The 26,633-nt window shown below is 47.2% G+C and overlaps 2 protein-coding genes across 2 annotated transcripts in view; one reads left to right on the forward strand and one right to left on the reverse strand.

Annotated features, from left to right (window-relative positions):
* Positions 1-22,619, reverse strand: part of TIMP3 (TIMP metallopeptidase inhibitor 3) — a 54,672-nt gene extending 32,053 nt beyond the window's left edge. The window contains exon 1 of the mRNA XM_057741454.1: positions 22,164-22,619. Coding sequence (XP_057597437.1) covers positions 22,164-22,284 — 121 coding nt within the window. The 5' untranslated portion in view covers positions 22,285-22,619. The remainder of the gene's footprint in view (positions 1-22,163) is intronic.
* SYN3 (synapsin III) overlaps positions 1-26,633 on the forward strand; it is a 442,694-nt gene that overhangs the window by 185,388 nt on the left and 230,673 nt on the right. The window lies entirely within an intron of this gene.

The raw sequence follows: 26,633 nt of genomic DNA on the forward strand, positions 1-26,633 counted from the left end.
ATCCCACCTCCACCTCTAGGTTTTCTCAAGTGGAGTAAGAGAGGCTGTCTTGGGGTCAAGGAGGAGAGTAGACATGAAGAGGCCAGGCTCCATGCCTGCCTTCATTCACTCACTCACTCTTGGGCCTTCTGGGTGACAGGCTTGGGCTGAATGGTGGACACCCCGGTGCTTAGTACATGTTTGGGGAGTCTGAAGATGCACAGGAAATTATATCCCAGCTGAAATGTACTACCTAAAATGTCTGGGAGTTCAGAGAAGAGAATAATTAATAAGATGACATGTACTGAGTATACAGTTTTTAAAAATTACATGTTCACACCTCAGGACCTCAGTTGCCTGTCCTCTGTACAGTAGGGACACTGAAATTTCTCAAGACCACACAGCTGGAATTTGACAAAATGAGATCAAGGTATGTTTTTCTGCTGTAGCTCCTAGTCCATATACTACCTGCAAGTTTTCTGGGGCTTTCTCCATGCTTTTTATTTTCTTTTATTATTTCTTTCTTACATAAGTAATACAAACTTACTGAAGAAAATTTGAGGAAAAAAAGAGGTAAACAAAAAGAAAACTATAAGATAATTTTTTAAATGACCTAAACTCCCACTACCCAGTTATAACTATGCTTCATACTTCTGTGTTACTTTCAGTCTTTTTCCTCATATGAGCCTATGGATATAGGTTTCCTTCCCACCCCAATAATAGAATCATATAGAACATACTTCTTGGTGATCTGGGTTTTTTTTTTCAGTCCTAATATATCAGTCCGTCTGGCTCTGCCTCATCCCTTTGAAGATCTGTATTGTTTTCAGTTTTGTAGATAAACACACTTTTATAAACAATTCTGTGATAAACATCCTTGTGTGTTTACGTTTCTATATATATACACATATATACATATAAATGTTTACATACATATATACACACATATACATATACATATATACATCTTAGCATGCTTACCTGATTATTTCCTCTGGATCTAGAAGTTCTCACCACTTTTTAAACCCATCATTTTAATATTAATTGAATCCAAGTCAGCAGACCCATCCCACTCATAAGCTGGCTACTCTACAGACACATAAGCCTCACACTGAGCTTAACTAAAGAGCATCGGGCACAGTTTCTCAGGTCCTACAACTCAGTCCTACCTGCCCCCATCCTCCCACCCACAGCCCCTGTTCCCACCCACCTAAGCCAGCCAGTAATCAAGGCTGAAAGATATCCTACTGCCTGAGTCTTGTCCCTTTTCTGCCTTGTTGGACCCAGCCTGCTATTTCAAAGTTTTTACAAGGTTTGAATAAACATCCCAGGACAGGCAGGGCCAAGAAGAGCCTAGTCTTTTATGTCACAAAGTCAGTGGTTAAGGCCACCACCCCAAACAAGTTTCCTTCCTGCCCCTGCCTGCCCCTTTCTACTTATAAAAGCTCTCCACTTCTAGTGGGCAGTTTTAGTGTGCTGCATGGGTGGGCACCATCCTTTTGGGTCAGAGTGAATGCACACTGCCTTCTCCATCTCTTTGCTCAGTGTCAAAGGCATTTTCCTCAAACACGGGTCTTAAAGCAAAAGGATGACATTGAAAGGAGAGGAAACAGACCAGAAGGTTTCTTGTGATGAGAGCTATAATAATAACCTATTCAACTAATAAAAGTAACTTCTTCTATATGTGTACAAGGAACTTGCACCATACACACACACTTCTAACCAGTCCAATCTCGGTGATTTTGTTTGGCATAAACTTATGTATGTTTTACTACAAATATATATGTGTGTGTGTGTGTGTATATATATATATATATATATATATATACACACATTTTTTTTTTCCTCAATTTTAAAAGGTCTCTCCCACCTCTGATTCCCAAGTGAGCTTCAGCCAGGAATCTGCTGTTTCAGTCCCTGTATGACTATGGGGTTCAAAGATATGGCAGGTGACTGTCTTAGGTTGTGCCCTCCCCTCCTCTCTGAAAACAACCCAACTGCTCCACCTGGGGCTGCCCAATGAAGAAACAGTGATCTGTCCCAATGCTAAAGGAAGACCTGGCTTAGATGGAGTTATTGAGAGATGGCATGTGAGGGCTTTCTGACTTTCTTAATGTGACTTTTTGCCTTTCTATGTGCTCACTTCCTAAGGTGCCACTCCATTACCTTTACATCCATAGATGTCATAGGATCTTACCCTACAATCACCACATGTGGCAAGGGATTGGAGGAATACCCTGTTTCATAGGTTTAAAGGTGGGGGCTCTGAGGTCGAATGACTTGCCTAAGACAGCATGGATGACTGAGGATTCCACTCAGGTCTTTTCACTCTGAGTGCAGAGTTTCCTCCCTACCCCCAAGAGAGCCCACGAAGTCTCTTCTGGCCTCAGCCAATCACTAGGCTGTGTCCAGAGCCCAGCATTCAGGGCCCAAGTTTCTCTTGGCAACGCTTTTCCTTCCCTCCAATTGCTATTCCCACGGGTGTTGGCTCACCCAGTCCCAGACCATATCCCTCCAAGCCTGGCCAGCTCGGTGCAAATCCACAGCACCCTGGTTATTTCTGGGCTGGGACAGGGCCCACTGCATCCTGGTTTCTCAGAGGTTACTCTTTTTGGCAACCCCCCCGGTGCAAATCTGTCTCATGTATTTAGAAGAGAAGCAGAGGAAGCCCACCCTACCCACAGTCCCTAACGAGTACACCCCCTCCTACATCCCCTGGGGCAAGTGCCAGCAGGGCCCACCCACAGCAGGTCCCTCAGAGATGGAGGAAATCCAGTTCAGGTCCTCAGGAGCAGGAGAGATGGCCAATGGGGCTCCCAGGGAACCCACCGCAGGACACAGGAGCTCGCCCCCTTGACCAGGAGCCAAAGATGAGCTCCTGGGAAAGAAGTTGTCTACTGCTCCCTTCCTGCGACAGTGCTGTACACCCAAATCCAGGGGAGCCACTGAGTCCTTACTTTCCCACCATTGTTCTGTTATCTGATCATAAAAATAATGTGTCACCATTGTGACGTTTCATTTTCCAGAATATACTGGTCAAAATTAAAATCACCTAAAATCTCACAAACCAGAGATAACTACTGCTGACGTTTTTGGTATATAGGTATTCAAACTTTCCTCTAAGCATCTATATAAATATTCATATTATTTTTTTAACAAACTGGTTTCTGTTACTCAAAACTGCATCATGAGAATCTCTCCACATCATTAAATAGACTACCTGAAGCCATTATATGGCAACTCAGGAGTCCACGGTATGTATATACCATAATTAAAGCAATCTTTTCATGACAGACATTTAGATTAATCCTCTTGGTGTGTGTAATTATAAACAATGCAGCCATGGACCCCATTGCTTAAGTATTTCTTTGGACAAGATTTCTAGAAGTGAGATTGCTGGTTAAAGTATATGCATAGTTTTGAGGCTCTTGGCTCTTGGTGCCAGACTGTGCTCCAAAGAGGTCACACCAGTCCCCTTTCCCATCAGCAGCCCATGAAGGTGAAAAACCAAACTCTGTGAGGATGGGAATGCAAGTGCCAGGATTCTCTGCACAGCTCTGCCCAGACCAGGGACATTATCTGGAAATCCCAAAAGGCATCAGCACAGGAAAAAAACTAGTTGCTGGAAGTGGGGAAAAGACAGATGGGAGGGCTGCAGCTTCTCTCAGAGTAATCAGAAGCAGGCTGGGTGAGGCAGTGAGTGCCAGGGGGCCTTCTGAATCTCCACAGTTTCCCCCCACTGAGGGGGTATTGGGTGACAAGCGGGGCTACCCAGGGCAGTGATAAATACCTGGTCCAGGAGTGCAGTCACTGGCAGCTGCCTCTCCTACTCGCCAACCAGCTGTGTGACCTTGCGAAAGGGCTTCACCTCTCTGGGCCTCTGTTTTTCCATCTGATCTGATCTCCTTAACTCTTTGATCCCAGAACCAGCCTTAAGACCAGAGCAGACAGATCTCCACCCATCTTTCCTCCATTCACGAAGTCATTTACCTTTTTTTGGTCTCTCCAATATATCCATTTTTATAAACTCTACCTCCATGAAGAGCCACACCAACCTTTTCTTGGCTTCTGTTTTTATTATCATAGCACTGATGACATCTTAGTGGTTAGCAAGAGACAGAGAGAGAGAGAGAGCAGGTCTTCATTGGAAAGTAAGGGATATGTTTTTCAGTCCAGCTTCGCTTCAGCGTTTGCTGAGAGCCCCTAGCCTATTTCACCCATCTTCCCATCAGCCCTGCATTACAAATGGGATCTTTCCTATCTGCAGGTGGGGAAACAGGCTCAGAACTTACAACATTTTAGTCAAACTTACCCCGTGAGTAAAAGACAGAACTGAGATTCAACCTCAAGTCTGTTTGACTCTAAGCTCCTTCTCTTTGTAACACCCTCCACTGTCTCTCCAGTCAGACCTACAGAGGAATTCTTCAGGCCCAGAAATATTCTCTAGTGCAGGGCTGAGAGATGGAAAAGCATGAAGTCACCTGGATTTCTCAGATTGGTCATGTTTGACTCAGGGGCCTCGAAGCCAATTAACATGTCTCTCCCTAACTTTTATCATCTATAAAATAAGCAGTGAGAGAATTAATTAGCAATGTCTGGCAAAACCTGTTCAGCCTCTTTATCACTCACACAGTACTTATTGTCCAGTAAGTCTCCTTTCCTCCTTCCAAGAACCAACATCTATAGACTTGGATTATAAATAGATGTGAGTGAGCTTCTGTGATTCTCTACCCCAGAATGTATCCCAGAGCTCCAACCCCTCCCCACCTCCCACTGGTGCTTCCTGGCATCTGGAAGTAACCTGGTGATTCCAGGACTTGAATTCTCCAGGGTCTGTGCCCATCTCTGCAAGCATGATGCAGAATCAAGATGTTCCATTGAAGCATGAGTCAGGAAAAAAATCTTAGGGTGACTCCGAAAACTGCCTGCCCCTCACCCTAAAATTAAATGAGGCCCAAAAAATGCCAACAAGATGGGTGCCTATTAGTTCCTGATTCCAGGCCTTATCCCCGGGCTTAGCTTTTCCATGTCCCCAGTGGTGCCAGGAGCTGCAGTAAATGGGTAGAAGGCAGAGCAGGGACAACACACAGACACAGACACACACACACACACACCCACAGTGGAAAAAGAAGAGAATGCTGGGAATGACCTATGGTCATGTCCAGAAGGAATGAGGATGGTCTTGGGTACAGAGCCAGCCTCAGAGAGGGCCTGGCCAGGTAAGAGGCCTGACTCACTGCCCTTGCTGAGCCAGGACCGACACCTATACCACACCTTCACGTGAATCAGAAAAAAGCACCCCTCTGTTAGCAGCCTGGGCCATGCATCGCACAGAAAAAGGTCCCAATGCTCTTGGGCTCCAGAAAAAAATGAAAAACAGGTTTCTGAGGAAGCCATGTGGTAGGATGGGTACCACAGAAAACCATCACATCGTGATTGTAAGGACTTCCGTGGTCCCATGGGCAGAAGAGGAAGTCAGGCAGTGAATGGGCTACAAGGAAGTTAATACACTGGCCACTTCAGAATCCCCCTTTTCTGTTTTCTGAAATTTTGAAAACAAGATGAGGTGTGAAAGGGGGCCCTTGAGTGTGCTTCCTGCAGGTGTTCACCTGTCCAAGCCACAGCTGTGGAGCAGGGAGGGCAGAGTCACAGCCAAAAGAGGGACAGGCTGAGCCGTGGCCTTGAGAGTAGGGGCCATGGCCAATACCTCTTTGTGGCCTCAGCACCTTGTCCAGTGCCTGGAACATAGTAGGTGCTCAATAAATCTTTGTTCAAGGAATGAATAGCAGATGTATTTGTGGGGCCTTTGTACAGTCATGGAAACCATGAACTCAGCTGGGCAGAGGCAGCCAACCTGGGAGATGATGGTGACTGAGGCCCTTGCCTCATGGTCTCAATGAATGGCATGGCTGGCAGTTAAAGAAGGAGGAGACTGGCACACAGCCTTTTCCCTGTTCAGCCTCCCACATGGAACCAGGCGGGGCTTGGGCAGGAAGCCACAGGTCCCGCCCTCTGAGTATCCTGAGATGCCTTCTCTCTAAGCCTCTCAACCCCGTGGCCCCAGGCTCTGCAGCCAGCAGAGCGGCAGCTCCTTGCAGGTGTAACCCAGCACTGTCCCAAGGGAGGCAGAGCCTGCTCAAGCCAACACAGATTATTTCCTCTTTCAATACCTCACTCCCTAGTGGAAAAAACAAGGAAACAAAATTCCCCTGAGCAACCTGAAACCCTGTGACCCTCTGGCCAAGTGCAGAATGCAGCTCCACCTTCGTGCCCTCCACTTTCCTCCAGCTCACCTATGCTTAAGCCCAGAGGCCAGCCTCGGAGGTTATTTATAACCGTGTCAGAGGAGAAGGAGGCAGGAAATAGGAAATTATGAAGGAGGGGGCAAGGAGGAGTGGCAGGGCCCCAGTGACCCCACTGGCTGGGAATCCACGGCCTGCCTGGCCCACGCTGTCAGAGCCCCAGGACGGGGATTTCCTCCCCCAGCCCACGTTCCTCCTGGCCTCAGAGCCCTACCTGCTGCTCTCTCACCAGCCCTGTCTCCTTCCCCAGGCCCAGGTGGAAAATGAGCCATCCTCAGACTTTTCCACAGCCTGGCCACAGACATGGGGCTTTCTGATGGGAGTTAATGGTGCAGGAGCTGGGGGCCCAGCCCTGGGGATGGGGTGAGCAGACACCCAGCCGTTTACCTCTGCTGGCCCCATCCTGCTCTTTCCTTCCCTCTCCCATTTAAATACCTTGAAAGCCGGGATCAGAATGGTCAACGCTTTGGAGCCAAGATTTCCTCTCCTTAACTGTATCAAGGGCCCCCAGAGGGGAGGGGACTCACCTAGAATCACACAGCCAGACGGAGCCGAGCCAGACCTAGGGCCCTATCCTTTGGGGGCACTGGCCCCTTTTTCTATACCCCATCCTGCCCCCCAGGACCCTGGCTACTCAAGACTCTTTGGGTACCAGTGTGAACATACTGGATCCACTGCAAAGGCTGGGAGTGTCCGTCCTTGCTTTGCCCAGAGCCGCAAACTATGAAATGGAATCCCTTGTTGACCACCTCAAATCCTCTGTGGGCTGAGGCAAAATATCCAATCCATTCATTCATCAAAACATTCTAAGCAACCATTAACTTTCAGATGATCTCACATTAAGTTAGGTTATCCTTTTTGTTGTTGCTTTGTTTTAACACACCATCACCAACTCAGTGATTCTCTAGACAAATGTTCTGAATTGGGTGGATGGAGGGATGATTACAGATGGCCTTCAGGAAGCTCTCTCCTGAACCTCTAGAATGTGTATGTGTAGCTTTAATCAGAATCTCAGAGAGGCAGCTGTCTGTAGAATGGGAAGATACCCAACTAAGAGAAATATAGATCAGAGAGGTGAGATCTCAGGCTAAGGCCACTTGGGGACCAGGGGTGGGGACACACAGGTACATCTCCCCTGCTGCTCATGACCTTCTCACCACGGTACTTGTGCCTCAGACCTTCAAGTTATAAATGCCTCACATGGCCACAGTTTCCTTCCACCAAGCCCCTAATGGTGTAAGCAAGATACTAGGGTTTACAAATCTGATGTGTGCCGAGAACCAGACCAAGTAAGATTATTAAACGAGTCAGGGGCAGAGGATGGAACCTTAAATCTGGCCAATGTTTGGCCTTGAAGGTCACTCCTCCTTTCCTCCTTTCTTGTCCAGCCCCTGTAAGGTGCCCACTCACACTGGTGCAGCCATTTATGTTTGGCAAGCCCAGATGAGCAACTTTCCTATGCAAGGCAGATGATATTTCTTACAATGCAGATGATATCTCCTTCCCTACTTGGCAATCACGGGGCAGGCAGGTGGGCAAAAGTGGTTTTCAGAATCCTCACCTGGGCAGTGTCTCGCCAATGGTGTTTATTGGTGCTTCTTGGGAAAAATTAGTTCTTGAATTAGATATGTCTAGGAAACACTGGATTAAAGAGAGCTCAACTGGTTACCATGCAGCAGGACTTCTCAGAGCCTTTACTCTCCTCATGGTCATTACGCATCTCCAAGGGAGAATACAGTAAACAGCTTTCCTAAATGTGTTGGCTGAAAGAACATTCCTTACAACTGGTATTCAGAAAATCACATCCTGAGAAACACTGCTTTAGGCTTTCGCACAGTACAAAGAAATCTTCCCTGCCCCTGTCCTCACAGCTCACCTGATAAAGTACAAGCGGTGGTAGTGCTGAATTTCTGCCAGGAAGGCAACCTCAATTATTTAGAGCCAGACAATGAGGTAGCCTTCAGTAAGGACCCAGGAGCTCCGTGTGAGAGGGTGGATCCAGGTCTGATGGCAGTGTTGGAAGTTCCTACCTTAAGGCTCCAAGGGACTGGAATCTGCAAAGTGCTCTAGCGAACATCAAAATCTTGATAACAGGACGAAAGGAAGCAATGCCCATCTTTCCAGCCTGGTGGGATAGTAGGCAATAAGCCAGAAATAAGGAGAAAACTAACTGAACTTGTCTTTCCCTGGCATTCTATCCACCTGCTGTTCTCCTGGCCAAAAATAAAGACATTGGCCTCAAGACTATAAAAGTAGACAAGTAAATGTGACAGAGGTCTCCAGCCTGCAGGAAGACTCAAATAAACTCAGTCTAAATTTCTTTTTATACAGAGCACAGAGTCTTACTGGCTAAGGGCTCTCCCAGTGACCCATTTTCAGTATTTGTTTATTCCTGTAGTTCACCGCATTTATTGAGCATCTACTAAGTGGGATGGCCTGTGGTCAGGGATACCCATCAATTTCCAGGCAGCAAAGCTATTCTTAGTTTCCCAATGTCTATTTAAAGAGTGTTAATCCTCTCAGCCTCCCCCCCTGCAATTAGGCGCATACCACTTTCCAACCTGGTACACTGACCTCGCCCGACTGGGAAGGCAGAAAGGACAAGTGTTCTTCCCACCCTCCTCCACTGGGCCAGGAATTTGGCCTTCACGGGCTAGAGCAGCCTGGGATCGGCCACGCCAGAGGAGATGTGCCTGTTTTGCCTGGACCCTTCACTCAGTGCTGGAGTCCAGAGCCTTCCTGTTCTGGTCCCTGCTGGCAGCACAGCAAGGCAGAAAGTGCTAGGAATCAAAGGGGTTGTGATCCAGGCAGTAGAGTGTGATGGTAGAGAAAGACCATGGACCAGGGAATAGACATCCCAACTCAAATACCAGCTGTGCCATCGTATGACTGGATGACCTTGGGCATAGGTTGTGATTAAGAGCTCAGACTCTGGAATCAGGCGGCCTGGGATCAGATCTTGACTCTACCACATATTATACTAGCTGCATTTTAGGCAAGTTCCTTAACCTCTCTCAGTCTCAGTTTTTTAATCTGTAAAGTGGAACAATGGTGATGATAAGAACAATCCCTAATAGGAAAGTTTATATTAAATAGTAGAATTAATATCATATGTACATGAAGTTCTTAGAACAGCTGTCAATAAATATTATCCACTTTAATATTTAATTCCTCTAAACCGAGGTCACTTCACCTGCAAGATAGAATAAGACTGCCTTCTTATTTGGTGGTTATGCGAGTTTAAGGAGATAAGGCATGAAAAGGTCTTGGAATATAAAAATGATTTAATAAATGTTAAAATGATCAAATAGTACTATTTTTATTCTATTTCTAGCTCTATCTCTTAGGCCAACCTACCCCACCTTTCTGGATCTCAGGTCCCCATTTGTCAAATGAGAGCAGGAGTCAGATGGCTTCTACAGTATCACAACACAGGGACCTGTGGCCTGAAAGTTACTTGTAGCAAAGCTGAGTCAGTAGCCCCAACGCACCTCCAGTTTCCCCACATCTCTGTGCGGAGCTCATAAAACAACTAGGAGAGAAAAAAGATGGCTTGCATTCACAAATACTGTCTTGATTTGCGCTGTCCTATAAATGAGGTGGCCGTTAACCACAGGTGGCTACTAAGCACTGTGACTAGTCCGAACTGAGATGTGCTATGAGTGTAAAATACATATCAGATTTCAAAAACTTAACTGAAAAAATTCAAACCCCATTAATAATGTTTAAATTGAGGACATGTGAGAAAGATAATATTTTAGAATATCGGATTAAGAGCAGTATTAAAATTAACGTCACAGGGTCTTTTTTTCCTTTTCCCAAAAGCAGCTACAAGAAAATTTAAAATTACATACATGGGCCACGTTTGTGGCTCACAGTATTATTTCTCCCAGAGGTGCTGGTCTAGCCTCACCCTTTCCGCCTCCCTGCTTGTGGGTCGCCCAGTAAGAAACTCTTCTCCCAGGGATACCAAAGGAATTTGAACTATTTGGGGTTAACTTTTTTAAACAAAATAAAACACAGATGTTAACGGTCCAGGTGGGGCATTAAATTTTAAGAGCCTCTAGGAATCTCCTCTGGCTTAAAGGGGCCCTGAATAAATACAATCCGTCAAGCTGCCAAAGCGCCCGTGATGTAAGTACCCAAGTTTCGACATCTGCACTCTGGTTTCCATGCCAGCTCACCCCTTCTCTGTTTGGAAAAGGATGGGCAGTAGTTCCGGTTGTATTTCCCAAGAGAACCGCCACTGTTTAGCATGCTATCTGCTGTCTTAGCAGCTGAGAACAGCATGGTTTCACTGAGCTGGTGATGCCCAGCATGCCGAAACCGGTTTTCCTTTTCTCTCTCTCTCTCGGACACACACGCAAGTTAAGTGCACCATTGCCTGGAAAGGCTGGAAGGCTCTCTTCTTCAAATGCCCTCATTCATTCAAGATACTTTTATTGTATGCCTACTGTGCACTGGGCGATGGGTGGAGAGTAGAGTGTGACTCCCTGTACTCCAGCTGGCTCACCATCTGGGGGAGGCACCAAGTGGTAATATGATGGCTGACCTTTATCAAGCCCTCACTGCATCCCAGGCAGTGGACCACGTCGGTGACTCCCATCATCTCAATGACCTCTCCCACCACCCTAGGAGGCTAAGAGTCCTATTATGGCATCCTCCGTTTTACAGGTAAGAAAAAGGAGGCTGAGGTGGATTGACTTGTCCAGGATCATAGAGCTATCAGTTAATGGAGCCAAGGCTTGAACCAGGCAGTCTAACTCTAGAACCTGTGCTCTTAACCACCTCAAAAAGTTCAGAAAGTGTGATAGAAAGCACATGAGCAGTGTTCTCTGGGGACACAGAGGACAGGTACATCATGTTGCCTGAGAAAGCAGCTGGTCTTATTCACTCAGAGATCCTACAACCCAAAGGAAATTCAAGAGATTGTCTGGACTCAAGGTCACAAAGTTGGTGATCCGTAGGGCTGAAGCTGGCCCAAGGACATGTTTTGTTTTGCTCATGAGTGTGTGTGTGTGTGTGTATGTGTGTGTGTGTGTGTTTAATTGTGCCAACACTTAAAAATCAGATTTCACATTAAAATCCTGGATTTCTAGCTTATTCTAAGAGACTAGAAATCTGGCAGCACTGGACTCACATTCTGATAGATTGGAGCTGGACAGCAGCTGTCCCCTTACGAAGGGACATGAACTATTCAGTTCTCCACAGTCACCACCATCCTCTATCACTCCCCCACTCCAAAGCCAAAGATAAGTCCTTAATTTCATCATATTTGCCCACTGGTTTGTTGTTTCTTAAAATAAAGAAATAATTGTTAGTACCCATTCATTCCTCCAAAGTGGGAAAACACATAGTACGTGTCACTTTTTGGGAGCCATTAGTAATAATGCAGTGGGTTTAATATGCAAACATCCAGCTTCCAGAGTCTGGCCTCTGGAGGCATTTGGGCTTGTGATCTGACCTAGATGAGAGCTGAGGAAACCCAGGCCAGGAGAGAATCAGTCAAGAAGGAACTGGAACCCACACCAGTACCCATGTGTTCAAAACTGCATCCCAGAGAACAGCCTGGATGTTGGGGTTCTCTCACATCTCTCAGTCCTTCTGCTGGATATTTGTATCGCAGTTGCGAGATCTTTTGGGGTATCCGTCCGATTGTTGGAGAAGGGAGTGGACTGCTACTGCCCAATAGGACACATGTTTGAGGTTTAGAAGACCCCCTCCTCATCCATTTAAACAAAGGTTTCATCAGATGACACACGTCTTAATCACAGGTGTTTATCTGAGCCAGTCTTCCATGAGGGGCGTTTTCTCAGATACAGATGTTTGAGCCAAGCCATGAATCACATTTTCTGGAGCAAGGGGCTGCTCCGGTAGACCGTGGATCAGGAAGGCCTTGTTCCCGTGAGCACTGAGTCTCAATCCCACCTTTTCTCTGTCAGCTTCAGTAGTGGTGTTAATGTTACTCAAAAGAATTTTTACCAAGCCCTCCAGGGATCAATGACAGACACTGAAGTGACCTTGATTTTTAATCCTAGCCATCAACTAGGTCTGCAAGTTTGCTATCTGTTTGGCATATCAGCTCTGCTTCAACAGGAAGTCTGGTGGTCAAATATGTCATCTAATAAAGTACGTCGGCTCATTAGTGGTTTTGTTTACTCGAAGCCCTCATCCGCTTTCATAACCACAGAGATCCTGGCTCTTGTCTTAATAGACCATATTTCTAAAGACATTACCTCCTAAAAGGTGTTGTTGATGGATTTAGGTACTCAATTATTCAGATAGATTAGAGAGACCCTTCCAAAGGAACTTAAAGTCAGAAATACTTGGCACATAGTAGGCATTCAGGAGAATATTGCTTATCATAAGTATATGTGGGGGGAAGGTGCATAACTGCCACATAGAGCCAGTTCTGCCATTTCACAGAAAAAGCCTGAAATCCAGAGAGGTTGACATCACCAAGGTGATCCCCAAATCAGGAGGAGACCTAGAACTAGACTCCAGGTGTCCTGACTCCTGGCCAGTCTCACTCCTGGACACTGCACATCTTCCAACCCTGGGGTAGACAGGGTAGATGGGGATGGGGCTATGGACTTGATACCCAAGTTCAGTATCATTTCCCAGGCCCTCCCATTGACTACCGCAGCATCTACCCCCTGTGACTACCAGAGGCAAATGTGTTGGAGCAGTCTGAAGAGGGATGGGAGGCACCTGACGCTGGAAAAGAGTGTAGGACTTGGCCTTGAAAGATGTTGGTTCCAGCCCCAATGCCACATATTGGCTGTGTGGCCGAGCTCCTGATCCACACCAGTTCTCACTGTCCCCATCTGTTCAGTGGGAACGATGACCCCTCACCCCTCACTGGTGGGATGTTGCAATCATCAAATAAAATCAAGTAGACTTAGACTGTAAAATGTGCAGAGTCATGAAAATGCAGAGTGGGAGCTTTGTTTTTCTGTCCCGTGGGAGGCAGTGTGATAAAGTGGAAAAGCATTAGACTTGGCAGGGGGGCGGGAGGGGTGTCAAACCATGATTTTGAAACGCAGGTCTCTGTTTGTGACCCTGGAAGACATCTCTCCTCTCAGAGCCCCATTTTCCTCACCAGAAATGAAGTGAGAAATACCTGTTCTACCACATAGTAGAACAACAGTACTACTAAAAGCTAACATCGTTTGGTATGTGGCAGATTCAGTACTAAACGTTTTCCCTGAATTTTTTCACTTAATCAGCAGCCCAATGTGGTACATACTATTATTCCCCCTATTTTGCAGATTAGGAAACTGAGGCCAGAGAATTTACCCACACTAGGTGAGCAGCAGAGCTCACAAGAGGTACGTGTTTCCAAATCTCAAAGCCTATAAGTCTATTCATGATGAGCAAGTCTAAGTCAAAGGGAGATCCATCCGAATTCATGAACCACAAGCACCTGAGCCAAACACCATGAGCCCTCGTGCCATGAAACCACATCCTCATGAAGCCTGACCCAGGTTGCAAGGCTCGCCTTCCCTATGCTCTGACCTGGGGACTGCAGGAACCATGAGATTTCTGAATGAGCAGTGCTTCTCTGCAGGCAACTGGGCTACCTGGTGCCCAGCGCCCTCATTCTGAGAGGGATCAAAGATGGCAGAGGGGGAGGGGATGAGAGCCGGGCAATATTTAATGTCTCTGGTTCTGGAATGGCTCTGGTCTGCTCTGGAGTTCCCCTCTCCCCGCCCTCCCCACCCTCTGTCATCCAAGGACTCTATTTTCCCACCCGCTAAACTTTCCCTTGGGCTCTCTGAAACCATCCTTTCAGCTTTCCTCCCCTTCCCCACCCCCATGAAAAGCAGGTGGCCGCAGGCCTGGGAGGTCTCTGCTCTCTGCCCCGGGAATGCCACCATTAGGTGCTAGGCTTTACGTGAACACAAATCAGAACCGGGTGCTGGGCAGCACCCAGGACTCTCACTTCTGTGGCAACCACCCCACTCTGGCAGATGGCTTCTAAACACATCAGGAAAAGTTGTCCTGGCCCCCTCCCCTCCTCTAGACACTAGTTTTCTTAGCAGCCAAGTGAAAAGGCCTCTTCGTTCCACTGTGGCTGGGATAGACACCTTATGACCTCCTGTCAAATGCTATTTAGTGAGTTCCTTTAGCTCAAGTCAGTACGCATCTGCTCCAGCCCGTCAGAGATTAACACGGGAAAACAGACAAACAGGAGCAGCCCGTGTCACCTACTCTGAATGGCTAGGCAACTCAACCAGGACACGTCAGTTACCCACTGCCTCCGCCACCCTGTCCTCAGCACAGGGAGCGACCTAGAAAACAGCAAGGGTGGGAGATGTGTGGACCTGCCCCACAGGAGGAGAGGAAAGCTGGTATGGGAGAGAAGACCCGTTCCCAGGGGGTGGAGGACAGCGATCCACAAGGGGTCCATGAGCTCTTTTCCGCCTCCATGAACCAGCCCAAGTCATACACTGTCATCACCCAATAACCCATGAGAATGCTTCCCAGGTTTAGGCGAACACCAAGTTTCTTTGTTTTGGGGCTTCAGTTAATTATATTAGCTGATTATATCAGAATAAAGACACTGGATAGTGTCAGCAGTGATAGATATAGTTAACTGGTTTTTGTAATGGAAAAATCATCAACATCCAAGACATGAAGTTGTGATGGATAATTTTTTTCCAATCATGAAATCCGTTGAAGGAAAATTAATAAAAATAGTCTGTGGGGTTGAAAAGACTGGGAACCGCAATTAAGTGCGAAGAGTACTTGGTTAGGAATTAGAAATAGGGTGTGAGATTTGGTTTTTGTTAGGACTATACTATAATAAACCTGGGGGTGGCAGGGGAGGCAGGCGCTGCAGAGGCTAGCTATGGAAGAAAATCAAAGAGAAGCATACAGAGGAGAACCCCGACAGTAGGGAGTCAAAAAAGCACTGTGGGGGAAGTTACAAAAGGAGTAGCATCTTCTCAAATCCAAAGAATCCTAGCCTTTAGTTTGTACTGATTTGGAACACAGTTTTTGGAGGCAGATTAAACAAATGTAGGTTCTGGTTCATCTGTTTCTTAGTGGTGTGATCTTGGGCAAGTGATTTCACCTCTCTGACCTCAGATCACTCATGAGGCAGTTGGGATGGGCAGTCTCTACCTGGTAGTGTGACTGATATGCAAAAAAGGAGTTTCTTCTTTGGGAGAGTGGTTGAGTATTATATCTAGAAGGTGAGACTGAACTTATCAAGTAATGCAAAGAACATGGCAGGTGCCTTCCCTCTTAGAAGGGTTAGATGTGTCCCTTTGGGTAGTACACAGCCCTTAGGACAGCCCAAGAATGACCCCCTCTGGGAATTTCCCAAGCAGCTCCAAAGAATTGTTTTTTTCCTAAAGATGGTGTTTTTCAACAGGTTTAACATTTGGTCAAGGTATGATTATTCTGCACCAATTCCAGGAAGTGGGCAGGGAAATGGGACCAAGTGAGATCCTGAGAATGAGAAGTTGATGGGAGGCATTCAAAATCGAGGGGAGGGCATGGGTCAAGACCCAGAGAAAGAATGGGAACAGCTGGAGCTGGAAGGGCCAGTGATGGTAACAAGGTAGGCAGAGGCCAGACTGGCCGTTGTTGGAGCCATTTTATAACACTTTATCCCAAGAGTCCACTGAAAGGTTTTAATCAGAGCAGTGAAATTCTCTCTTAAACTCCCTTCTAGCTCCCATCAAGATGAGATTCTGGCATCTTTCTTGGCCAGGACCCACCCTGCCCCCTCTCCACTGTCCATCTCCATCCTATGGCCATCCTACCACTCATCCAAGTGCCATCCAAATTCAATGACAAGGGGAGAAGGGGGACAAAGGGAAGAATCCCCTTGCTGCCACCATGAGCCTGGCCAGGCCCAGTCAACTAGGGGACATCTTTGAGTCAGCAAATAAGACCCTGTGCACGGCGCACATGTCTTCAAAACATGAACCTGGGTTTATGTCACACCCTGAAGTCAAGTAACTTAGTGTAATGAAAGGCCCATTCCTCCTTATTGAAGCAAAAATAAGTAAACAAATAAAACCATCAGCAACTAAATTAATCCAAAACTGCAACAAGTCAAAGGACATGGCTTTCCTGGCACATAAGTCCCATTCTTCCTACAAAAATGCTCCCATCGACTTGGTCTAAGTAGCCTTAATATTGTTCCCTTTCAAGGGGACAAAGGGATAAGCAAAAAAGGAAAAAAAAACCTCAGGAAGTCAATAAAAGTCATAAAATGTTTCCCCATTTGAGAGAAGCACAGAAGTATCTCCAGCACAGGGCTATAATAGTTCCTCCATCACTGCATGCTGCATATCTGAAAGGAACTGTGTTACAAAGCCACTCTGGAGGGCAAATTATCAGGAACTGTTCAAATGTAAAATGCACATACTTTATGTCCGATAATTCCAAATTGTACATTTGCCATAGAGAAATATCCGTGCATATGAACAAGAGGATTGTACGATGACAACTTGTTGTAGTGCTCTTTGTAAGGGTGAAAAGCTGTTAGAAACCTAAATATCTATCAATAGGGGAATGGCTAAATAAATATGTACCTATACCTATAGGGTAGTATAGTAATAAAATCATATATAAATATATATTATATAATATGACATATAATGTAATGTAATATATAGTATAGTAGTTGATTATATTTTAAAGCCAGGCTGCAGAGGTTTAAATACAGGCTCTGCAACAACCTTGAACAAATTACCTAATTTTTTGAAGCCTCATTTTCCTCATCTGTAAAATGGAGACAAGAGTAGCACACCTGCCTAATAGGACTTTTGAGAGAATTAAATGTGTTAATGCCTGTTCATTATTTAGAATGGTGTCTGGCACATAGTAACCACTCCATAATTAGTTTTTAAAATATATAACCATATGAAATTCTATGCATTAAAAAAATGAAGTAGATCTATATGTATATTAACTGAGAACAATCTCTAACATATTGTTCATTGAAAAAAGAAGAGAACACTGTATTGGTATTCCACTATTTATAGTGTTCTACCATTCATGTTTCCAAGGGAAAAAACTATAAGTTTTCTGTGGGTACCTATGTATGTAAACGCATGGGGAAGGGGCTAGAATTAGAGGAAGTAATCAAAAAGGACTTCACCCTGATCTGATGATAGATAGATAGATAGATAGATAGATAGATAGATAGATAGATAGATAGATAGATAGATGGATGGATGGATATGGATGGATGATGGGTGGATGCTAGATGGACGGATATATGGATGGATATAGATCTACACACAGATACATACACACGGACATAGAATGTATTCATACTATCCTTGTAATTTTTAAAATATGTATAAAAATTAAAAGGCCAAGAACATACAGATTATTATTCCCCTTTTATAAATGAGGAAACTAAAGCTTCAAGATGGCCAATCACATGCTTAAGTGCATACAGCCAACAAGCCCCAGAGGAAGGATTTAAGCCCAACTCCGCCCACGCCACGGCCTTCCCACCACCCCACACTGCCTCTCCAGGCCACCCAGGAGTTGACTACTATGACAAAGCCTAGAAGAAGGGGCCTCCCTGTCCATACCGGCTGCAACGGTAAAAGCTACATGCAATGGAGAATTGTGTTGTTGTTTTTGTTTTTAATTAATGAACCTGTTGGAATGCGCCATTCAGCAGTGGAGCTGAATGGTTCCTGCTGTTCCTGCAAAACAAACAAAAGTCCCTCCACCCAAGCCACTTCTGTGGCCACTTTTCTAGCCTTATCTATCCAGGGATTGTGAAAGGGACACAGAACCCTGGGAGGGGCACCGTCTCCAGCCAGCCCGGGACCCAGTCTCCTGACTCTCTCTGGTTTTCCTCCCATCATACTGGCAGTCTACATAGACTGGGCACCCCACCCTGGGAGGCTCCCACTCATCCCTACCCAGACGGGTGAGAGTATTGAAGGCCAAAATCTCTTATCCCCATTACCTTTCCTTTTCCTTGGGCCTCAGTGAGACAAACTGAATTTTTTTTTTTTTTACTTTGACTCTGTGGTTTTGAGGGCCTCTTCCAGTTCTAATAGCCAAAGAACACTAGAAAATTTCCTATATTTTTCTCTAGTTATACCCTAATATGATGACGATGATAGTAATTAATTCTCACTCCCATAAGATGATGTTTAATTAAAACCTCTGGTCATTTTGGCTATCTACATATTTCTAAGGAAAACTCCCCAAATCGATAAGTAAGGCATTCTTCAAATGTTAATTCCATCCTAGGAAGGGTCCTAGGAAGGGTCATCTGCCTTAGAATATCAAGGGTAAATGAAAGGTAAGTTTTGGAAGATTGGCATAACTAAGAATGGCTTTAGCCTTACCGTATAGGAGCTGGGTGACCTTGAGCAAGCACAATCTCTCTCAGACTCAATGTTTTCCATCTGAAAAAAAAATAGGTGTAATACCTACTCTTAAGGATACTGTGTGGATGAAAGACACAGGACTTGCAAAGTGCTTGCACCCAGAGGGAGTCGGAGAGATGTCCCTTCCCTTCTTCGACGAAGAGCAGCTCTCCTCTTTCCTGAGTTACTAAGATGCCGACAGCCTGCGTCCACTCCCCAAGTGACTGGCTCCTCTCTGAAGTCTGATCCTTTTTATTTTCCTTAAGTCACACAGCCCAGTGTAAAGTGTAATTGTGTGTTTGTGAGTGAGAGAGAATAGATCGGGCTTCTTTGAAAATGGCTTCTTTGCTAAAACCACAACCTCAGATCTGATACCAAAAGAATCTGCTGGCACTGGTCCCTGTCAAAACAATTTGGAGACATCCAGAGACCATCCTCCAGAGCTGGCAGTGGGCCCCCAAGCTGAGCCTCACTCTCGAATTCCCAACAGTCTCAGGGGGCAGGCCCCCAGCACTCTATTGCACAGCTCCATTCTTCTGTGCAAAGGAGGGCTTGGCATTCTGAAGCAAAATTCTCTCTCTCTACTGCTCCCACCCCCTGCAGAAACCACACACACATACACACATACATGCAGGCACAGGCACAAGTACCCCAATTTTCAGAAGGCTCTTGGCACTGCCCACCCCTTCCTGAGCTGGACAGAGCTGTGGAGCGGAAAGCAGGCCGAGGCTGCCGTCTTCATTCCTAGTCCCCTCCCTTCTCTCCTCCAGCATCAAGGTTTTGTCAAGAGTTTCAGGGGCAGTGACTGGTGGGGAGGGGGCCACAGACATCGTGGCTGCTGCCAAGTCCTTTTCTTTCCGCCACAGTATGTTTTATAAGCCGGCATGTAGTTTATTCTTCTAAACACTTCGCTAGGGTGCAGGGCCTGGAGTTGCCATAGAAACACCTTTTAACTCCTCCTCACCCAGAAGGCAATGCCAATCCCCAGGGCTTTGGGGGAGAAAGGCAAAAAGAGACACCTGTGGATTTGGACAAAGGAGAGGGAAGGCCATGGGGGATTCCTTAGAGAGGGCCTTCGCTCAGCAACATGACACCCAGCCACAAAGAGGAAAGAGCCAGGAAGGTTCTGGAAAAGGAAGCTGGTGGGCTGGCGTAAGCATCTTTCATGGACCACAGGATTGATTGGTGGGGTCGTAGGGGTCAAGGGGAATGGGAGCGTCTACACATTTCCTTCATGGAGATAACAGGCAGGCGTCAACACAGACAGCCTGGAAACCAGAAGGGCTGTGAGCTAGGAATACTGGGAGCCACCTACTGGACGCAAGCAGGGTACTGTAAGGCAGAGGAGGTCAACAAGCCAGCAGCCCACATCCACACCTCCCATTTTTAAAAGCATTATCTCATCCCTGCCACTAGTGCAGTGCACCAAACCGAGGCAGAACAGTTTTGGATCCGCGCCAGCAGTATCGAAGTTTTTCTGTTTCTTTTTTATTTCTGCTACCACAATGTTCTTGCCTTTGGGTACTTCCTGGTAACTTTGCTTTACTCTGGGCAGTTTATTGAGGAGGGGGATGTGGGAGGATTTCTTAAATAAATCCCGAGAAATCACAAGAAACTTTCTGTATCAGCTCAGACACACTGCAGGAAGCCTAAGCAGTGAACAGAATCAGGCAGTGCCCCCATTGGAAGCGGTCTCCTTGCTCCTGTTCCCATTGTTCCCTAGTGAACTTCCAGGGTGGAAACCCAGAAGCCAAGAGCAAGGGAAAGGCACGAGGTCTCCCTCTCCCCACACACCAGAAATCCAAGTGAACACACCCAAGCGCTTGTCAAGCAGGGGACAGCGCCCTGACTCCACCTGACTCCTGGCCCCAGATATGTGCTCTTCACTGAACAGGACCAGAACCACCACCCGCAGCAGCTCCCAGCAGCACTCAGGTGGGAATGACACCCACAGGGTGCAGAGGGACAGGCCAAGAGGAATTTGGGTGGGGGCAGTCAGAGGAGGAGCAAGAAAACCTTCCAGGCCTCAGGCGGCCCAAAAGAATTCTTCCAGGCTGTCAACACACCCAGGGGCCAGTCAGGTTCCCCCAGGAGAGGGAAAGGTGCCCAGCACAGGCTCCGGGAAACCACTAACACGGGTGACCCCAGGTCACACAAACACGCATGCCTGCCAACTGGACTGACCTGGTCACTGCAGCTACCTCCCTTACTTCTCCTAGGCTCACCCAGCCCACCAGCAGTGCCCCTCCCAACCTCAGCTGCCTCCCCTGCCAGGTTCCTGCCCCCTCCCTCTCCTCCCCTGCAGCACACTTGTGGAGGCCCTCACCCAGTACCCAGTGGAAAATTTCTTTCTCCTTTATGACTGTACTTAAAACACACACACTCCATTCTTCACCTCTGAATTGACACAGGCAGAGGGTGGCTAGACGGTGTCCTACCCCACCCCCAGCCAGCGGTGCGTGCATGCACGCGCGCGCGCACACCCACCCACCCACACACACACACAGAGCAAGGGCCACTGGACTTGCATGCTTTATGAGCTGGGAAGGAGAGGAGAGATGTTTTCCAGCTGCTACTCCACCTCTGGCCATCCAAGCACAAGTGTCCCGAACAAGTTCTACCAGCACACTCTCAGGGCCCTTGATATGGTTCTGCTTCTTACTGAGTCTTTAATAAAGATACTAAGTTCAATTCGGAATAGTCACCATGATTTGACCCTTGGCATCTTTGTTCTTTTGGTGACAGATCTGTTTTCCACTGCTCAGTCTCCCCCTCCCCATACACATTCAAGGAAAAAAAATAGCCTCCCTGTGAATTCTCCCAGCTGCGTGATAAGTGATCCCTCACACACGCCACCTCTGCTTGCTATCAACACTCTGTAATACAGTTCCTCCGGGGAGGGTCAACCCCACGGCTTTCTTCTCTTTCCTCTTAAATCCACCCAAACTTGGCAGTCCCAGAAGCTCAGTTAGCACTTGCCTAGGGAATGTGAGGCTGGGTTAGGTCTCAGTGAAAAGAGTGAACTTAGTGGGGAGATGGTGAAAACTCAGAACACTTCACGTTTCTCCTGCAACTTTCCCTGCACATGGCTGACAACTTTCTTTCTTTCCTTTTTTTTTTTTTTTTTTTTTTTTGTTTTAAACTATTCATCATCCCAGCACTTTAGCTGGCATTCCAAGTTTTAGAAACGCTCTGCCCACCTTTCTCCCCCGGCCGGTCCTCCCGTGATAGTGAAAAGGGAAATTTTCCAGATGTCAAAGGGACCGGTAAGGACCTCACGCCCTAAAAGAGCATGGCTGCAAGGGGTTCACTCAGCCTCTGTGGGTTTCTCTGCAAGGCATCTCCCCCTTCGGTCATGCCGGGGCCCCTGCCCCAGGAACCTAAGTGTCCCCACCTCGCCCCAAGCCCAGGCAGAGAAAAGGAGCGGGGCTCGCCATGCCACCCGGAGCAGCACCCAAGTCCGGGCTGCAGCGCGAGCGGGCACCGCGGGGGCTCCGGCGGGGACACCGGGAGCGCTTACCGATGTCAGAGTTGCAGAAGGCGTCCTGGGGGTGGCTGGGCGAGCATGTGCACGCCTCGGCGCCCCAGTCCCCCAGACTCCAGCTGCCCAGGAGCACGACGAGCCCGAGCCAGGGAGTCATTGCCGCTGCCGCTGCCGGGGCTGCTGCTCGCCTCTGCAAAGTTGCCTCGCGCGCCGCCGGTGGGGTCGCTACAGCCTGAGCGTGCCTGCCCGCCCTTGCCGGGCAACTTTGGCTTCAGGCGCGCCGCCCTCCGAGTGCCCAGCGGAACGGGATGGGATGCGGCGAGGCTGCCTCGGCGCTGGCGCACGACTGGGCGGGTGGTTAGTCTCTCCCGGCGAAGGAGCGGGGGCTGGAGCAGGAACCGGAGGAGCAGGAGAAGAAGCTGTCCGAGCACCCGCCCGCTGCCCGCTCTGCGCTGCAGCCAGGCTGCCGAGTGATATATAGCGCGGGCCCCCCGGGCACCACCTCTTGGGCGCGCGGGGCCCACCGACTCCGACCAATGGCAGAGCTGCATTACCTCATCGGCCCTCCAAAAAGGGGGCGGTGCCGGGGGCGCGGGGCGACGGGGCGGGGCCGCCCGTACAGTTCAGATCCTTATAGGGAATAATGCTGCTGTGGGCACGCGAGTGGGTGGGCTGGACGCACCTCCGATATGCGCTGGCAGAGGGGCCCTCGGAGCGGCGCCCCCGTGCCCTTCCCGCCTGCACCCTTGGCACACGCCCACCCCACCCCCTGGGCGCCTCTGACCCAAACCAGAATCAACTACCACCCACCCCAGCACCAACCCGTTGGCAGGCCAGAGGTGGCCCTGCTCTGGAGCCCTTGACTACGCCTGGTGGAAAGGATAGGTAAAGGCTAACTCTCTACCTTCCCTGGAGAGAGCAGGGTCAGAGGGGGAAGAACCACACCCCCGCACCCCACCCTTTATCGCCGCCCCTGACTTCCTTGTACACGAAGAAGCCATCTGCCTTTTGGAGCTGGCTGTGATTAAAGGTTGTTTCCTGGGCTCAGCCGGAGTAAATTGGGAAGTCATTCAACACTGTTCTGCATGCTGCGAGAGCAAAACAAACTCTGCTCCCGCGGAACTTTGAAGGCAAGACATCAGTAAATACATGAGTACACAGGGTGATTTTCTAAGGTAATAGTGCCATGAAGAAAGCAAAACAGAGTAATGGGTTAGAAATGACTAGGGAGGGCGCTGCTGTCAATGGGATAATAAGAAAAAGTCTGTCTGAGGAGGTGACATCCTGGCTGAGATGTGAACAAGAAAGCTCAGCTATGTGGCAGTCTGGGAGGCGAGAACAGCAAGTGCAAAGTCCCTGAGCTTATTTGAAAAACCAGTAAGTAGAAAGGGCAGGAGGAAATGGTAACTCCACCTAGGGCAGACAGGTCTCCATCCTTCAGCAAGGAATTTAGGGGTGAACAGGGAGAAAACCAGATCCTGTAGAAAGATCCACGATTCAGGACTATGAGCTATAATGGATACCTGCTAATAACTAATACTATGACTATTCTTATTATTCAGTAACATCTTGATTCTGCCTTATATTTTCCATATCTCACCTCATTACATCTCACAATAATCCTTTTAGATAGGGAAAACACAAGGTATTATTCACACTTTCCAGATGAGGAAACTGGCACAGAAAGGTGACATTACTTGGCAACCAGCCAGGAACTCCATTCACTCACTCCCACCTTAAGAGAGGCATTTATTTTCTTGGACTTGAACAGCGGTTAGCTTTAACTGTGCAAATGCCCTTTTGCAGCTGGAGCCTTCTATCTTTCTATTCTTCCGTCTCTCTCACTTTCACTTCCAACTCATCCTGTTTAGAAAGAGACTTAAATGATTTGGCAATAGACATGCTAAAAGTTTGGAACAAAATAAAGACTGGGAATTACTGCTCAGAAATGCAAGTTCAACCTCTTCCTCAGAAACTCCTCTGTTTACACCTCAGAGAAGTGACATTGGAATGGCAGAAGCAGAAAATTTCATTGGAAATGGTTATTTCCAAGAACATTTTTTAAGCTCCTTTTTTTCCCCTTAAAACTGTCAGCTATAAGGAAGGGAATCTAGTTTCCACATTTTTCTATCTTGTCCCCTTCCCAACTTTGAAGAGCCTTCCCACCTTCACTCTAACTATAGCCCGACCCAGAGAGAGCTTTCCTTCTCTCAGTGTTTACTTTAGACTTTGCTCCTTGTTTCACGGGATATAGTTGTGCTATTTTCCCAACCACACTAGAAATACTTTGAGGTCTGAGATGTTTGGCCACACTGCTTTTTAGCTCTCAGAGTGCAAAACAGGGTCGCAGGGGACACGGATGTGGGTGTGGCCAGCAGCCCATTGAGTCTTGAGCAGTGAACGCTCTGGAGGCCACTCCAAGGACCCAGGTTGAATGAGGGCATACTTGGTGGGATTTTCGAGTTTTGTTTATCCCTGCACTGGTGCCAGTCATGTGGAAGGTTTTATAAGCCTTTCCAGACCAAATCCACTTTGGATAAGCATCTTACGTGTAGAGGCCCTCTCTTTTTTTTTTTCTTCTCACTTTAAGGTTTTGCCCAAATTACCAATAGTTTCTCCAAGGGAAGGCTTGCCTGGAATATGAGTATCAGAAATAACTTTTGCTGAATGTCAAGCAGCAGGTTCCTTATAGAAAACATCTGAAGCGTTTATGGCAGCTTCTTAATTGTGTAAGTGTAAGAGTAATCTGATTGTTTTTCGAGTGGAAAGGTAATGAAATTGCCTTTGGTTTATTTCCTCTCGCTCTGTATCCTAAGCTGGGCCAGTGTCTTTGGAGTTCAGCTTCCCTTTCAGTTGGGAAGTTCTCCCTAATGTCTAACCTGAGGGGACTGCCGTCTGCCCATCCATGTAAGGTCAGCTCAGTCCTCACCTTGAGGGAAAGAAAAAGCAAGCTTCATGAGTCCTTGTAGAAGGGAGCCCTACCGCCAGGGTCAGGCCCTCCAGCAAGCAGACCTCACAGCCATCAATCTGGATGTCGTGGTGTCCATGGACCTAATAATATTAAGAATTGCTTTTTCAAGGCCACTTCAGAAGCTCGATGGAGTGGCCTGGGGCTAATGGTAAGAATGAAGAGACCAGCTCCCCACTTTCTCTTGACAGCTAAGGACAATGATAGATTTATAAACCCCAGAAGAACTGAAGAAATTTCTAAATCGGTCTTGTCCACCCCCGTTCATGTCAAGTTCCAGGATACTAGAATCTATGGGAAGTCTTTCATAGACATTTAGAGGTCCTGAAAAGTGACCTCAGAGACTACCCATCCTCATTTTATAGATGGGGAGAATAAGCTTCAGACAGGTGAAGGAATTTGCCCCAAGTCTCACGGTTAGCTCGTGGCAGAGCCAAGATTGTGCTGCAGCTGCCGGATTCCTTACCTGGGCTCTCTCCCACCCACCCATGGGCCTCAGTCCCTCCAGCTGCAGCATGTGACCTAATGCTTATGCTCTTCTGCAGCCACTCACAGTCCTGAATCTGCTTTTCAGAAGTGCATTTCAGATCTGTAGATGAGTTTCAGAGTCCCTTTGCACAGTGTCCAAGTAGAGAATTCTGCCTGCACTGACGAAATAGCTCTCTGTTATGATAATAATCACCTCTGAGCCAATCATAACGACCACAGCTCTGTACTCCTCAGAGGTTTGTCTCTTGTGTGTTTATTTCTCCCCTTCTAAATTATCTAATACCTTTTGAAAACATTTCAAACATGTTGCTGCAAAGAGACACATGAAAATTTTCTTTCTGGGGGACAAAAAGAGTCTGGGGTGAATAAAAAAGAAAGCAAAAGACCTGAGATTTGTTCCAAAGGTTGTTGCAGAACAATTGTGTGTGGGAGCAAGTCACCTCACCTGTCTAGACTCAGTTTTCATGTTTATTGGATAAAAGATGTAACTTAGTGATCTCCAACATCCCCCCTGGCTAGAAAGTCTCAGAATCCATGCAAAAGGCAAGGTGAATGTCTCTGAAGAGAAGATAGAGCTTGCTTTTTAAACAGGTTTGAGACAAATCGAATGTGACCAAGACTGAAGCACATCCATCAATCTCTCAATCAACACTGAGTCCCTATTCTGCTTTTTGCTCTCTCCTCCAAGACTCAGGCAGAACACAAAGATTGTGGTGGCAAAGGCATAGGAGAAATTGAGGGTCTTGTTCCTGATAGAGCCCCATTGTAATTACTCGTTTATGTGTCTTTTTGCCTCTTGGATCATAAGCACTAAAAGATCAGGAAATATGCCTTTTGTTACCTCCATACCTTATTTCCAAAATTCATTGAACTTCTGTACTGCTTTCAGGTCACAGCTGAAATGTCACCTCCTCCAGAAAGCCTTCTCTGATTCCTACCCACAGTCTTTATCAACCCCCTCCCATATTATCCTGTGCTTCTTTCTTTCACACCACTTGTCTGACTGTAACATGATTGTTTACCTTTCTGGATTATAAGCCCCTTGAGGA

This window comes from Hippopotamus amphibius, chromosome 7 (genome assembly GCF_030028045.1).
Source record: "Hippopotamus amphibius kiboko isolate mHipAmp2 chromosome 7, mHipAmp2.hap2, whole genome shotgun sequence".
Taxonomy (NCBI): Eukaryota; Metazoa; Chordata; class Mammalia; order Artiodactyla; family Hippopotamidae; genus Hippopotamus; species Hippopotamus amphibius.